We start from the raw sequence: 16,430 nt of genomic DNA, 5'->3' as shown, positions 1-16,430 counted from the left end.
ACTGCCAAAAGTTTTAACTTGAAGAAAATTGTTTTTATACTTGCTAATCATTGTTTTTATACTTGCAAATCATTTTTTAATACTTGCAAATCGGTTATTTTCATCCATCCATCCATTTTCGCCAGCTTGTCTTTTAATTGAACTAAATAAGGTGTGAGTTAAATCCTTTTTGCGTGTTTTGGCTGTAGTTTCGCACCACATAGAGATGTGTGTTTCTTACACAATACAGATGTGATGGACAAACTGCAAGGTGAGGGACAACAGTTTGTTGTTGGTGTTGGCCCCAAACAAACCGTCATATACAACCTACGAAGGACAGGAAAGAGGAGGTAACCGTTAGCAAAAATAAATCAAAGTTAGTAAAAGTTCTTCATTTAGACACACCTGGATGTTAGCCGGGAAACACTCGGCAGCAAAGCGCGAGCGTAGAAGATGGGGCAGGATCTTTAACTTGACTCTCGTGCTCACAGGTTCATGTTTTAGCTCATGCTTCATAGTGCCACCCTAGAAAAAATGGCGTGTTTACTGAACATCGCTGGCAAGCATAGCAGTCTGTTTACCAACCTTGGTTTTGAGAGGAACATCCCCCAAGTACACTTTGTAGATCTTGTTGATGATGGAGGGATTGTTCCAGTCCACAATGCTGCAATGAGCAAAATAAGCACACAAACAAGGTCAGAAACATCCAGCCTCATGGTACACACTTGTGTCTTAAAGAGGTTATATTATGACCTTTTTTCCTTGTGGTCTACATAACATGCAATGTCTGTTCCTTGGTCAAAATGTTGCATAGATGATGTTTTACAGACATTCTTCAAGACGCTGTCTCTTCAGGATGCGCTGTTTTGTGGGCACTCTTATTAACGTGCCCCCACTTTGACTGTGTCCTCTACCCGTCATCTTTGTTGTACTTTTTAGCGCTTTCATCGCGATTCTACTTACAGACATACGTTTTGAACTATACACTACTTTGTATGAGAAATGGCAACAGCAAAGGTCTGCATGTGAATGGATCAGACAGTCTTCCCCACAACAAGACGATAGAGAAAACGAAGGAATTAATTGACTACAATGGCAGACTTTGAAGAACGGCAAAATTGTTTTATAAATATCTCAGCAATGGCTGCAGGATTTCGAGAAAAAACATAATTCCAATTTTTCTATCCAAAATTGCGATTGCAATTTGATTCTTATATTTTGCACAAGAAAAAAATGCATAAAACTGCAAAAAAACTGTCAATCAACATATTCTTGTCTCAAGGTGCCACACATTACAACAAAATTCCATAATTTACTTTCAACAATATTTGGCTTTATGGAGACGGATTAAGAGCGTTTGTCTACATCGTATTCTTCAACTGAAGAAATAATCCATAAAAACGAGGTTTCCCCTGAATGTGGCGCGCTGCCACAACATTTTCATTAGCACCACACCTTGAAGGTTTTTTTTGCCTTGAAAATAAATTTAAGAAATATAATATATTGTAGCCCCAACAAGAAATCACACAAGGTCTGACACTACTTTTAACTTTTATTACCAATCTTATGATAACAAACAGCACAATTCCAACAGGTTTTACCTCCCGTGCAAACACTTTCGTCTCCGTGATGTCCGCGCTTCCCCGGACACACAACAACACTTCCTCATTCTCCGCCAATCACCTCTTAGGCACGGACGGTGTGTTTGTAAACATGGGGAAAACTGACATCAGATTCAAACCCCACAAACTTAAAACAATTGCACAATTGGTGACTGACTCAATACTTTTTTTGCCCCACTGTAAATGCCGATGAAAAAAACCCAAGGTTGCGGTTATTTATTGCACTAATTAAAACCTCAATGTCGATTAATCGTGCAGCCCTAATCGCTGCCATGATTTGATTTCACATTTCGGGACTCACGCAGATCCCAAATACACAAAAGCAGGTACTAGTTGGTAAGAAAAGTTGCTTTTGCACAATGGGTCCACGGTAAAACGTGCAAATCTGGCTCACCTCTGTTTGCTCTTCAGCTCCAGATCAGCTGCAGTGGCCACGCTATGTCGTGTGTCGCTGGACGCCACCACCAGGTGCACCACCGTTTCCACCTCTGGCACTTGCTTGGCCTCAATGAACTTCACGATGCCCAGCTTGCACTGCAGAGGCCAAATAACGCAATGAAGTCCGGCACAGAAAACCAGCACGACACCGAGTGTACCTGCTCCAGCTGCTCTGAAGTCCACTGGGCCTCTCCAATGACCCTCTTGGCAGCGTAGATGTTCATCCCCGGGGGAGCCTGCGGGAGACTCTGCCCGGACGACGCCGACGACCCATCGGCAGAAGCCCCCTGGGAGGAGGACGGTGCAGGGCGAGTGGGAGATTCGCTCAGTACAAACCTGAAGAGACAGCAAGTCAATAGAGTAAGGAGGACGACTAATGTGGTGAAAAGCAGTGACTCACCCGTAAGGCATCAGCAAGACGTCCAGCATGAACTCCAGCAAGAGCTGCACGGTCTTTGGCCGCTCAGTTAAGTTAAACGGAGAAGCCATCTTGGAGGCGTCTGCTGGATATTTCATATGGTAAAGAGTAGGAATCAGCAGGTGCATTAGGCTAAGAGAGGATGGAGAAGAGATGCAAAATAATAATTCAGTCAAGAGGAGGAGGAAAAAAAAAAGGTTCAGGTCAAATAAAGAGGGATGATGTCACTACCAGGTGGATCACGTCATGCATGTACAGTGGAACCTTCAAGGTTGTCATGTCCTGGAAATACCCAACTCAGCTGTTGCTTGCTAGTGACAGTCACGACTACGGTACCAGGCTAGCCCTAAGAGGTGCTCTCACCCGTCTAAAACCCAAAAGTGATGTTTTGAAAAAGACTGTTATGGATAGGGCAATCACTTACTGGAATCCACTTCCACTATATCTGCTATCAATCACCAGCATAGTGGGTTTTAAGAATAGACTAAGAGGAGAAGTATTGCAAAAATAGATTATTCTAGATTGTACCTAATGTCATGACTGGTTTTATTGATTATTGACTATTTTATTGGTTATGGGACAAGCAGTAGAAAATGGATGGATGATACTTTTTCGTCACTTGTTTGTCTTTGGTACACTAACGTGTATATTTTAGGCCATTGGTTCTTTGTTTTATTTTTGCAAAAATATATATATATATATTTGTATATTGCTCTTTTTATCTTTGGTATGAACATTATTATGTAAACTCAAAGTTATTGTTTTTTTTTGGTTCTTTGTTGTTGCTATTTTGGTATTACAACATTTTATCATGTTGTACTGCATCATAATCTTTTGTTTTGTGATTGTGTAATGTTTTTTGCCTGCACCCCAGGAAGAATAGTCTCCACTGCGGTGTAGACTAATGGGGATCCTTAATAAACTAAACTAAACTAAACCCTCAATGACCAATGCGGAAGGGAATCGAGAACCGGTTCTAAACACAGGCATGTGCTTTTGACTTCATGAAAAAGACTGATGATCTGAAGCTCCTGGTTTTTCAGCAATTAAACATGCAAAAATGAGCAAAAAAGCACAATTTAAAGATGTTTTAGTGTTTAAAGAATTGAAAAATAGCCAATTTCTGTCTCTTCGACTCCCTCTCCACTTCTAACTGCTCCAAATGCAAAAAATCATAAGGAGTACAAACAATGTTTATTCTATGAGCTAACTTGCTTTATCTGAATAGGCATTTGTGATGTATTGAGGTAGGCTCCAGCACCCCCCGCAACCCCGAAGGGAATAAGCGGTAGAAAATGGATGGATGGATGGATGGATAGGATGAAATAACAAATATATTGTTGTTTATATTTCAAAATGATTAAACTATTCAATGACAATTCAGCCTATTGCTTTACTTTTTGTGTGTGTGTATGATTGTTAATATATATAATCTGTGCTGTTAAATTGATTGCAAATACAAAAATATGGTTGATTACATGACTGAAATAAAGTCATTTAATTCATTCAAAACATAAAGAGTAGAAATAATGAACAAAATGTCAGCTACTGTCTTGTTGTAAAACACCAATGAAAATGAAAGTTAGCATTTAGACAGGCTATACTGTAGCAAACATGTCTGCCACAATCATGTGTGTTCTTAAATGTGTATTCCACCTCTTCCATTTTTGATTTGGTCTTACATGTAAACAAGTCAAATGAATGTTTTATCATACATTTGTCCAAATGTGGCCAAGTAGAAACATTGTGGATTTCCTGCACATGGTCTACATCACTAAAATAAACATTTAAAGAAGAGAATCCCATCTTCCACTAGTTTTTTTAATATATAAATCACCTGCTTGAATATTTCCTCTTCTCTTCTCCGACTCTCTCCTCGTCATTTGGTATGTCTGTTGTGATTTCACTTCCTGGTTCCATGATCCACCCTCTCTTGCCTCTGATTGGCCTGTCCCTAATGTTTTGCCCTAATCTTAACCAATCGTCACTCATCCTAGTAAACAACAACCAATCATGGATGTTCTTATACGTAAACCAACCAATCATCATTGAAGTATAGTTTATACCAAGTCAGACCTACACTGTTTCAATGTCCATTTCTCTGATGATGCAATTGTTGATGACTGAAGTGCTGATATCAACACCCCCCCCCCCCCTCCACATCCCACACCCCGGATTGTAAATAATGTAAATAATTCAATGTATATACTCTAATGATTAACTTGTGTGATGACTGCATTATGATGATAGTATATACTTGTACCATGAATTGATTAACGTGGACCCCGACTTAAACAAGTTGAAAAACGTATTCGGTTGTTACCATTTAGTGGTCAATTGTACGGAATATGTACTGTACTATCTACTAATACAAGTCTCAATCAATCAATCAATCAATCAATCAATCAATCCCCTGCCCGTGGAGTTGCTTCGTTACGTAGCTTCCATTTTTAACTTCATAATTTTTAATGGAAAACCGTCATTTTTACCACTGGATTATCAAAAACTGTACTCATTACGGGAAAACCGTAGTTGTTGGCAGGTATGGCAAAGAGACGGACCAAAATTCTAACACACATTGTAGGTGGGAAAAAACGAAGAAAAACGGAAATTATTTTTTTATATTTTTACAGAGATAAAAAAGACAGATTTCCGACTATAGATGGAAAAATCACATGCCAGCAAACAAGAACCCGCTCCCAGTGTATCAATTCCTGGGAATCGCTTGACAATTTTCCAAACGATTCTCGCAGACTTAGTGACGTCAGACAGCAACATGGCGCCCGAGTGGAGAACCGCTCTAAAGTTTGGCTACATTTTACAAAAAAAGATTGCAACAGCGCTACTTGTAATAATTGCGAGATTGATATTTCATCAAGAGGACATTCAAGCAATATGAAACATTTGAACACACGGCATGCAATAACTAGAAATGAAGCAATCTGATGTCATCCCAGCAGCAGTCATCTGGCGTAAATACAACAGGTACTAACACCAACTATCATGTTGGCAACATTACCTGTTAAATTGAAATAAATACCTTCTCCTTTAGATGAGCATGATAAAAGACAGATTCTGACCGGCTCCGAGGCGGGCAGTAAGTACTCGCTCTAGTTCACGTCTGACGCTTGATGAATGTCATCGAGCAGTGACTAAGTTTGTGGTCAAAAGCTTGCAAACATTTTCCACAGTGCTCTTGATTTTTGGTTGGCGAATGAACGTTCCAATTGGAATCAGAGAAAAACACATTTTTACTAAGACATTATATTATACAGATGGACCTCAAAAATTGGTATTTGCTGTAAAAGTCCATTCATGTCAGCAAATCTGAAACTAATATGTGATAACTCATTACATGCAAAGTGAGATATGTCAAGACTTGATTTATTATCATTTTGATGATCATGGCTTTTCTGAGTTTCAATTCAAGGTTTTCATAAGCTGTAAACTGTAAACATCAAAATGATATCAAGAGAAAGTTTGAAATATCTCGGGTTGCATGTTATGAGCCTGTGTCATATATTAGTTACACTTTGTAGATTTCTAAACAAACCTTTGCACCATATTCTCAATTACGAGTTTTACCAGTATATTTTCTAGGGAGATGACAAATATTCTGAAAAGTTTTTAAAAATAAACTTAGACTTAGACAACTTTAATGATCCACAAGGGAAATTGTTCCACACATGTAAAATGTACTAAATGTTACATTCTTGTGTAATTTCCACAATTGTATTTTGTTAAATAAGTAATATTTATTACTATATTTAAGGGCTGCAACTAATAACTCATTTGATAATCGATTAATCTGTCGATTATTACTTCGATTAATAATCGGATAGAAGAGACAAACTACATTTCTATCTTTTCCAGTATTTTATTGAAAAAAAACAGCATACTGGCACCATACTTACTTTGATTATTGTTTCTCAGCTGTTTGTATATGTTGCAGTTTATAAATAAAGGTTTATTTAAAAAAAAAAAAAAAAAAAAAAAAAAAAAAAAAGGTAGCCTCTGCGCATGTGCATAGCATAGATCCAACGAATCGGTGACTAAATTAATCGCCAACTTTTTTTTTATAATCGATTTTAATCGATTAGTTGTTGCAGCCCTACTATATTTATTTTCAAAAAACGTTTTTTTTTCTATGCTACAGTGCAGTGGAAAGTATTCGGTGTTTCACTAAATCCACTAATTTTGTTGTTACAGCCTTATTCCAAAATGTAATAAACGTAATATTCTACACACAATACCCTGTAATAAAATAATACTTAGTTGATGCACCTTTGGCAGTAATTACAGCCTCAGGTCTTTTTCAATACGATGCCACAAGCCTGGCACACCTATCTTTGGGTACTTTCTCTCATTCCTCTTTGCAGCACCTCTCAAACTCCATCAGGTTGGATGCAAAGTGTTGGTTTTCTTCCATGATGAAACATCAACACTGTACACTCTTTCAAGCAGGGCAGCCATTTACTCACCTGTACCTCCAATCACAAGGATGGGTCAGGTTCCCTGTGATTGGCCGAGATCCCACTCTCAGCAAATTTACATTTAAGTGTTTGGATCGGGAAAAGTTGATCGTTTTTACCACGACAAAATAGGCAGAAGTAAAATAAGCCGACCCTTCACCACAGAAGCCACATGCTTTTATTTTGACAAGATACCTTTAGGAAGAGTTTCATTAAAAACACAATTTCATGCCAGATATAAAAGTAGGGGGTTCCTACTTCATCTCTCCATTAGTTTGGCCTGAAAAGTGTCGTGTAGGGATCAAACGATATGAAAATGTCATATCACAATGATAACTGTGATCATTTCGGTCACTATAACTATTACCGCTGTATTGTTGGATATGCTCCAAAAGTACAAACCCCGTTTACATATGAGTTGGGAAATTGTGTTAGATGTAAATATAAACGGAATACAATGATTTGTAAATCCTTTTCAACCCATATTCAGTTGAATATGCTACAAAGACAACATATTTGATGTTCAAACTCATAAACTTTTTTTTTTTTGTAAATAATAATTAACTTAGAATTTTATGGCTGCAACAAGTGCCAAAGTAGTTGGGAAAGGGCATGTTCACCACTGTGTTACATCACCTTTTCTTTTAACAACACTCAATAAACGATTGGGAACTGAGGAAACTAATTGTTGAAGCTTTGAAAGTGGAATTCTTTCCCATTCTTGTTTTATGTAGAGCTTCAGTCGTTCAACAGTCCGGGATCTCCGCTGTCGTATTTTACGCTTCATAATGCGCCACACCTTTTCGATGGGAGATGGGAGACAGGTCTGGTCTTGCTGAAATAAGCAGGGGCGTCCATGAAAAAGACGGCGCTTAGATGGCAGCATATGTTGTTCCAAATCATGTATGTACCTTTCAGCATTAATGGTGCCTTCACAGATGTGTAAGTTACCCATGCCTTGGGCACTAATGCACCCCCATACCATCACACATGCTGGCTTTTGAACTTTGCGTCGATAACAGTCTGGATGGTTCGCTTCCCCTTTGGTCCGGATGACACGATGTTGAATATTTCCAAAAACAATTTGAAATGTGGACTCGTAGACCACAGAACACTTTTCCACTTTGCATGAGTCCATCTTAGATGATCTCGGGCCCAGAGAAGCCAGCGGCGTTTCTGGGTGTTGTTGATAAATGGCTTTCGCTTTGCATAGTAGAGCTTTAACTTGCACTTACAGATGTAGCGACCAACTGTATTTAGTGACAGTGGTTTTCTGAAGTGTTCCTGAGCCCATGTGGTGATATACGTAATTTAGAGATTGATGTCGGTTTTTGATACAGTGCCGTCTGAGGGATCGAAGGTCACGGTCATTTAATGTTGGTTTCCGGCCATGCCGCTTACGTGCAGTTATTTCTCCAGATTCTCTGAACCTTTTGATGATATTATGGACCGTAGATGTTGAAATCCCTAAATTTCTTGCAATTGCACTTTGAGAAATGTTGTTCTTAAACTGTTGGACTATTTGCTCAGGCAGTTGTGGACAAAGGGGTGTACCTCGCCCCATCCTTTCTTGTGAAAGACTGAGCATTTTTTGGGAAGCTGTTTTTATACCCAATCATGGCACCCACCTGTTCCCAATTAGCCTGCACACCTGTGGGATGTTCCAAATAAGTGTTTGATGAGCGTTCCTCAACTTTATCAGTATTTATTGCCACCTTTCCCAACTTCTTTGTCACGTGTTGCTGGCATCAAATTCTAAAGTTAATGATTATTTGCACAAAAAAAAATGTTTATCAGTTTGAACATCAAATATGTTGTCTTTGTAGCATATTCAAATGAATATGGGTTGTAAATGATTTGCAAATCATTGTATTCCGTTTATATTTACATCTAACACAGTTTCCCAACTCATATGGAAACGGGGTTTGTACTAATACACACACTAACCTCTTTTAATCGGGTTTATTTCTTTAAATAAATAGACAATATACTTTCCTTGGCAGAAGACACGTTAACTATTGTTTTGGCTTTTTATTTGAGTGTTTAAAAATATTTGTCTTCTTCCATTTTACTTTGTATAGGTTTTTAAATGTTTTTTTACGACCAAAGCAAAGGTGTTGTTTCTTAACGGGGAAAGACATTGATGCGCTTTGTATTCATGTTACCATTTAAGCTAGCTAGCAATTAGCGCCGCTTCTCCAGGAAATGAGCAGTGGTAATCAATCACGATTTATAATCATTAAAATTTGAAAGCCTCAGTTCATCATTATAATTGTAATCATTACATCCCTAGTGGAATAAGGTTTACAAATTTGGAAACAACAGCTTCTCTTTAAATGAGCTATCGCCTGCTAGCAATTATGGACCTGTCCTCTAGTTGAGTTAAATAAACAAGACTTTGCTGTAATTATATGATAGTATAATGTATATGTAATATATAAAACAGCCTGCTGTCATGGGGGAAGAGATGTCACACAAGAGCAGGACTAATGCAGTTGGCTCATTAGGATATTGAATATGTCCCAATAGTTTACATCAGAGCTTCTCAATTATTTTTTATCATGCCCCCCCAGGAAGAAGAGAACATTTTGTGCCTCTCCCCCACTATATAAAGCATCATTTGTCTATAAAATTGTTACAAGTACAACTCTGCATAACACTGTATCATTATTAACATTCAAGAAAACAAATACAAATATATCACCTTACAACATAGAATAACTATTAACATTGTTTTAGTCTGTGAAGGAACATTGCCTGAAAAAAAATGGTATCCTATTTTTTGGATCGACCATTTGATACTGAAAAAAACAATAATACATTCAAATTGATAAAACACTGACTTTAATGATTACAAAAACTGTGCTGATTTGTTAATTTTTTTTCTCAAAATGAGGAAGTCAGTATTAATTTGATACAATAAACACATTTTGTAGTGCACAGCTTTTCAAAGCATGATACTGATAAAGCATGTTTTTTGCTGACAGTGCATTGCTGTTCATACTGGTATGTATGTATTGATTTTTAACATGTTATTTATTGTTTATACTCTATTTCAACTAGGCTCATGTGTTCTATTCCATTTACAGTATTTATAGTGGCAAGAATAAATAAAGAAAGATAATAAAGACTGTTAGACACAGGACAAGAAAAGGAGGCCAAGCTGTGGACCTTCCAGCTTCCACTGTAGCAGAAAAGCATAATAAAAATGTAAAGGTGCTTTACCTATCCTGCTGTGGTTGTGGCTTGCCTTCCATGGCAGTCAGCAGAGTAGGAGCCAACTCACATTGCTTTCCAACCTCCAGGCGAGGGTAGCCCATTTTGATGTAGATGATTGTGAAATTCTGTGGGGTGAAAAGATGAAATCAAACAACAACACTTACAGTTAAAGTTAAAATAGCAATGATTGTCACACACACACTAGGTGTGGTGAAATGTCCTCTGCATCTGACCCATCCCCTTGTTCACCCCCTGGGAGGTGAGGGGAGCAGTGGGCAGCAGCGGGGGCCGCGCCCGGGAAAGATAACAATATCTCAAGCAGAAAATTATTCACACTGAAAAATCAAACAATACTAAAATACATACATATATATATATGTATATATATATATATATATACACATATATATATATATGTATATATATATATATATACACATATACACACATATATATATACATATACACATGTACATATATATATATATATATATATATATATATATATATATATATATATGTGTATATCATATATATATATAATTAATTAATTCAGTCATTATTAACATACTGAGATGAAAAATATCTTATTTTCAATAAGGTTGGAAATATTTCTCATAATTCTTCTTCTTTGTACTTTGTAAGCACTATTATTTTGAACAACCTCTTGAACTGGATCATATGAGTAAAATTAACTTATTTACTTAATCCATTCCATCATTTAATTCCACATAATGATATGCTAAAAGTTCTAAGTGTTGTACGTGCATATAAATGTTTTAACTTATTTTTTCCTCTAAGGTTATATTTCTCCTCTTTAGTTGAGAAGAATTGTTGTACATTCTTTGGTAGCAGGTTATAGTTTGCTTTGTACATCATTTTAGCTGTTTGCAATTTTACCAAATCACCGAACTTTAATATTTTTGACTCAATAAATAAAGGGTTTGTATGTTCTCTATATCCAACATTATGTATTATTCTAACTGATCTTTTTTGTAACACGGTTAGCGAATGTAGCGCACATTTGTAGTTATTTCCCCATATTTCTGCACAATAACTCAGATATGTAACACTAGTGAGCAGTAGAGAATATGAAGTGATTTTTGGCCCAGGACGTATTTTGCTTTATTCATTATTCCCACCTACTCAGTGGCCTAGTGGTTAGAGTGTCCGCCCTGAGATCGGTAGGTTGTGAGTTCAAACCCCGGCCGAGTCATACCAAAGACTATAAAAATGGGACCCATTACCTCCCTGCTTGGCACTCAGCATCAAGGGTTGGAATTGGGGGTTAAATCACCAAAATGATTCCCGGGCGCGGCCACCGCTGCTGCCCACTGCTCCCCTCACCTCCCAGGGGGTGATCAAGGGTGATGGGTCAAATGCAGAGAATAATCTCGCCACACCTAGTGTGTGTGTGACAATCATTGGTACTTTAACTTTAACTTTATTGAAATATATGTGTGTATATTATACATATATATATATATATATATATATATATATATATATATATATATATATATATATATATATATATATATATATATATATATGCAGCTGAGATAGTCTCCAGCACCCACCGCGACCCCGAAAGGGTGGAAATGGATGGAAGGAGAGAGAGAGAGCGAGCGATATATATTATATTATATTATATACACACATACCGTATTTTCCGCACTATAAGGCGCACCGGATTATTAGCCGCACCTTCTATGAATTACATATTTCATAATTTTGTCCACCAATAAGCCGCCCCGGACTATAAGCCGCGCCTACGCTGCGCTAAAGTGAATGTCAAAAAAACGCTGCGCTAAAGTGAATGTCAAAAAAACAGTCAGATAGTTCAGTCAAACTTTAATAATATATTGAAAACCAGCGTTCTAACAACTCTGTCCCAAAATGTACGCAAATGTGCAATCACAAACATAGTAAAATTCAAAATGGTGTAGAGCAATAGTAACATAATGTTGCTCGAACGTTAATGTCACAACACACAAAATAAACATAGCGCTCACCTTCTGAAGTTATTCTTCATTCGTAAATCCTTCGAATTCTTCGTCTTCGGTGTCCGAATTGAAAAGTTGCGCAAGCGTGGTATCCAAAATGGCCGGTTCCGTCTCGTCGAAGTCATCGGGAGTCAGTGTCGCTGTTGTTCTGTGAATCCTGCCTTCCGGAAAGCTCGGACCACAGTTGTGACCGAAATATCTGCCCAGGCATTTACGATCCACTGGCAAATGTTGGCGTATGTCGTCCGGAGCTGTCTGCCCGTCTTAGTGAAGGTGTGTTCGCCTTCGGAGCTGTGTGAAAAAAGCCACCCGGCCTCTTCGCGTAAACTTCCCTTAACCACTCGCTCATCTTTTCTTCATCCATCCATCCCTTCGAGTTAGCTTTTATGATGACGCCGGCTGGAAAGGTCTCTTTTGGCAAGGTCTTCCTTTTGAATATCACCATGGGTGGAAGTTAGCATGGCAAGCTAGAACCACAGTGAAGGATGACTTCTCATTCCCTGTGGTGCGAATATTCACCGTACGTGCTCCCGTTCCACAGTGCGGTTCACAGGAATATCAGCTGTGAAATACGGTAGTAATCCGTGTGCGGATGGAGAGATTGCGTCTTTTTATGAACCGGATCGCTTAGTAGGAGCCATTTTGTGGTCTTTACAGATGTAAACAGGAAATGAAACGTACGGTGATATCCGCGCGTTTTTTCTTCTTCTTCCGGGGGCGGGTGGTAGCTTACAGTAGAAGAAGAAGCGCTTCCTGTTCTATGGGGGCGGGTGCTTTCCTTGGCGGTTGCTTGCGTAGAAGAAGAAGCGCTTCCTGTTCTACCGGGAAAAAAGATGGCGGCTGTTTACCGAAGTTGCGAGATCGAAACTTTATGAAAATGAATCGTAATAAAGCGCACCGGGTTATAAGGCGCACTGTCAGCTTTTGAGAAAAATTGTGGTTTTTAGGTGCGCCTTATAGTGCGGAAAATACGGTATATATATACCGGTATATATATACCGGTGTATATATATATATATATATATATATATATATATATATATATATATATATGTGTATATTATATATATTACTAGTGATGGGTCCAGCAACACCGATGCATCGGCGCATGCGTTGAGCTCATAAAGCAAAACCTTGTGTCGGTGCGCATACCGCTTTTAGAAAGTCACGTAACCCATCATGAGCTGTTTAGGTCACGTGACCGATACGCAAACTGTGTCGCACTGACGCCTCCTCTGTGCCCTGTGAGCGGGTCTTTTCTACAGCCGGAGAAATAATAACTAAGAAGAGAAATCGTCTAAAATTTAATAAGTTGGAAAAACTGTTTTTTTTAAATAAAAATGTGTAAAAAAAAAAAAAAAAAATTCCCAGTCCACAAGCATCCTCATTCACAACATGTTCTCTTAGATTTCCATGTTATGATACATGTTCACATTATTTATTGACTGTATCTAAAAAAGATAAAAATATATTTTTATTTAAATGAAGATATGAAATAATCCTGAATGAAATACAATGACTTTGTTTATATTATTGTATAGACTAGGTCATAAAATCAGTGTCAGTTGAGTCGGTCCATAGGTTCCCTGTAGGGATTTTTCATGTCCAGCAGATGTCAGTATTTAGTGACACAGTATTGACACAGTATCAATACAGTTTTGCAATGTGTCGAAACGTTTCATGACGCCTCATCAACCCATCACTAATATATATATATATATATATATATATATATATATATATATATATATGTATAATATATATATATAATATATAATATATATATCCAAATAAATAAATTTAATAAATAAATAAATAAATGTATGTATGTATGTATGTATGTATGTATGTAGGCGTGGCGAAGTTGGTAGAGTGGCCGTGCCAGCAATCGGAGGGTTGCTGGTTACTGGGGTTCAATCCCCACCTTCTACCATCCTAGTCACGTCCGTTGTGTCCTTGAGCAAGACACTTCACCCTTGCTCCTGATGGCTGCTGGTTAGCGCCTTGCATGGCAGCTCCCGCCATCAGTGTGTGAATGTGTGTGTGAATGGGTGAATGTGGAAATACTGTCAAAGCGCTTTGAGTAGCTTGAAGGTAGAAAAGTATAATCCATTTATCATTATATATATATATATATATATATATATATATATATATATATATATATATATATATATATATATATCTCGCTCTCCATCCATTTTCTACCCTTTCGGGGTCGTGAGGGGTGCTGGAGCCTATCTCAGCTGCATAAATATATATATATATATATATATATATATATATATATATACACACACCGTATTTTTCCGATTATAAATCGCAGATTTTTTCATAGTTTGGTTGTGGGTGCGACGTATACTCCGGAAATTATTAACACATTACACATTACCGTAAAACATCAGATAATATTATTTATCTCATTCGCGTAAGAGACGAAGCAAATGTCAGCAATCGTAACACACACGTCAACCAACAAGAATTCGGCGAGGGCGGGTCATGGCAGAAGTGCATTGTGCGTCATGGCAGAAGTGCATTGTGGGTCATGGGATGCTAACTGCTACTACGTCCGTAGCTATTAAAATGGATCATTTCAACATTGGCGGTAACTTATAAAAACTGAGAAGGGCTTAACTAAAATGGCACCGAAAAGTAAATCATATACTGCAGATTACAAGCTGGACGTAGTGAAATATGCAGCAGAGAACGGCGATCGAGCAGCAGAAAGAAAGGAAACGGCGCATACCAGGAGCGACAACGAGGAAGAAAATTTCATGGGATTTAGCGATTAGGAGTGACAGATTGTTTGGTAAACGTATAGCATGTTCTATATGTTATAGTTATTTGAATGACTCTACAGGCACATCTTTTCAAATGGAGGTCCATACCGTCACAAAGGAGGCCGCTGCAGGGTCTTGGTACTGGACCAGTAGAGTTTCTACTGGAAGCTGAATCTTAGGTCGGCTTTTGATCCTCTTGTTCAAGTGGACCAGCAGCTCCATCACCTGGCAGGAGAGACAACATATGTGGAGAGTGGGTACTTGTTGTAGCATGAGGTTAATGCTCACTACAGGGAAACCTCGAGACCAGAGCAAGGATGCACAGAAGGAAAACGATAAAAAATATCGACGTAATGATAGTAGTATCGACTGTTGTACTTGGTATCATTACAATGGATGTCAGGTATAGATCCACCCATGGTGTTTGTTTACATTCAGGCACGCTTTGTTAGCGGTCAGCTATTGTATGAGTGTAGTGAAGCATGTTTAGCTACTCCTCATCCTCCAGTGAGAAATGTACTTTATTCGTTGCCATGGAGACAAGGATTAGTGATTTAGAAGTAGCTAAAACACTGCCCACTGCGGATGGATGTTAGCCGCTAGCTAGCTAGCCGTGTCTTAAATCAGCTCTTCCTGAGGGCGTTTGTGTTATACTGTATCTTCACCTTTATCTTTACACCAAAATGCATCCATTCTCCCTTTTTTGTCTATACACTGTGTCTGCTTGTAAGTACTCTGTGTGTGTGCACTACCCAACATGCTCCTCTGCTCGTAAAACCAGCAATGTCTTGACGACACGCTGTCATGACCGTTTCGAGGCGGTATAATACCGAATATGATTCATTAGTATCGCGGTACTGTATAGTACCGGCATACCGTACAACCCTCTTCCATCTTCTTGCAATAACAGCAAGTCAGTCACATTTACGTCAATTTCCCTGATATTATTTGCCGTTTATCAGCGGATTCCGTTTTATTGGCCAATGATGTGACTCTGCCCACGTTAATTCAACGCCGAAATCATATGTCTTACTTTTTATGTTGAGTTTAGTGATTATTAATAAGCTCCGTCAAATTAAAAGTAGAAACCATGATGAGATCCCAAACTTCTAGTACTCTTTTTTTCCACTTATTTGCTCATCTGTTTCACTGTCACAATTATTATATTTTTATGATCGTGAGAAGCCATTTTTTCTGTAATCAACGGAGCAGGTGCAAAAAAACCAAAAAAACAACCTACTTTCTTCCGCACGCCCTCTTGCACACTGGAGAGTTTCAGAAGAACAGGGGGTAGAAATTTGGAGATGATATCCTGAAGCTGATCATCGGTCTCTGCGTGGCCCAGACGCAGGAAGACCCGCTCCAGTTGATCTGTGGAAAAACACAAAATGGTTAGAATTCCCTTTTGTAGAAGCCACAAAGTATTTTGTATTCCTTGACTTCTACACTATATTGCGTAAAGTATTTGGCCACCCAACCAAATGATGAGAATCAGG

General features: G+C 38.2%; 1 protein-coding gene across 1 annotated transcript in view; it reads right to left on the bottom strand.

The window, feature by feature from the left end:
- Positions 1 to 16,430, bottom strand: part of ecpas (Ecm29 proteasome adaptor and scaffold) — a 62,897-nt gene that overhangs the window by 42,047 nt on the left and 4,420 nt on the right. The window contains exons 2-10 of the mRNA XM_072914914.1: positions 16,175 to 16,305; positions 15,043 to 15,159; positions 10,155 to 10,273; positions 2,440 to 2,589; positions 2,198 to 2,375; positions 1,996 to 2,135; positions 565 to 643; positions 385 to 504; positions 221 to 306 (exon numbers count right to left, since the gene is read on the bottom strand). Of these exons, the coding sequence (XP_072771015.1) occupies positions 221 to 306; positions 385 to 504; positions 565 to 643; positions 1,996 to 2,135; positions 2,198 to 2,375; positions 2,440 to 2,589; positions 10,155 to 10,273; positions 15,043 to 15,159; positions 16,175 to 16,305 (1,120 nt within the window). The remainder of the gene's footprint in view (positions 1 to 220; positions 307 to 384; positions 505 to 564; positions 644 to 1,995; positions 2,136 to 2,197; positions 2,376 to 2,439; positions 2,590 to 10,154; positions 10,274 to 15,042; positions 15,160 to 16,174; positions 16,306 to 16,430) is intronic.

This window comes from Nerophis lumbriciformis, linkage group LG16 (assembly GCF_033978685.3).
Source record: "Nerophis lumbriciformis linkage group LG16, RoL_Nlum_v2.1, whole genome shotgun sequence".
Classification (NCBI taxonomy): Eukaryota; Metazoa; Chordata; class Actinopteri; order Syngnathiformes; family Syngnathidae; genus Nerophis; species Nerophis lumbriciformis.
Note: the sequence above shows the minus strand (reverse complement) of the source record. Positions and strands in the feature narration are given on the sequence as shown.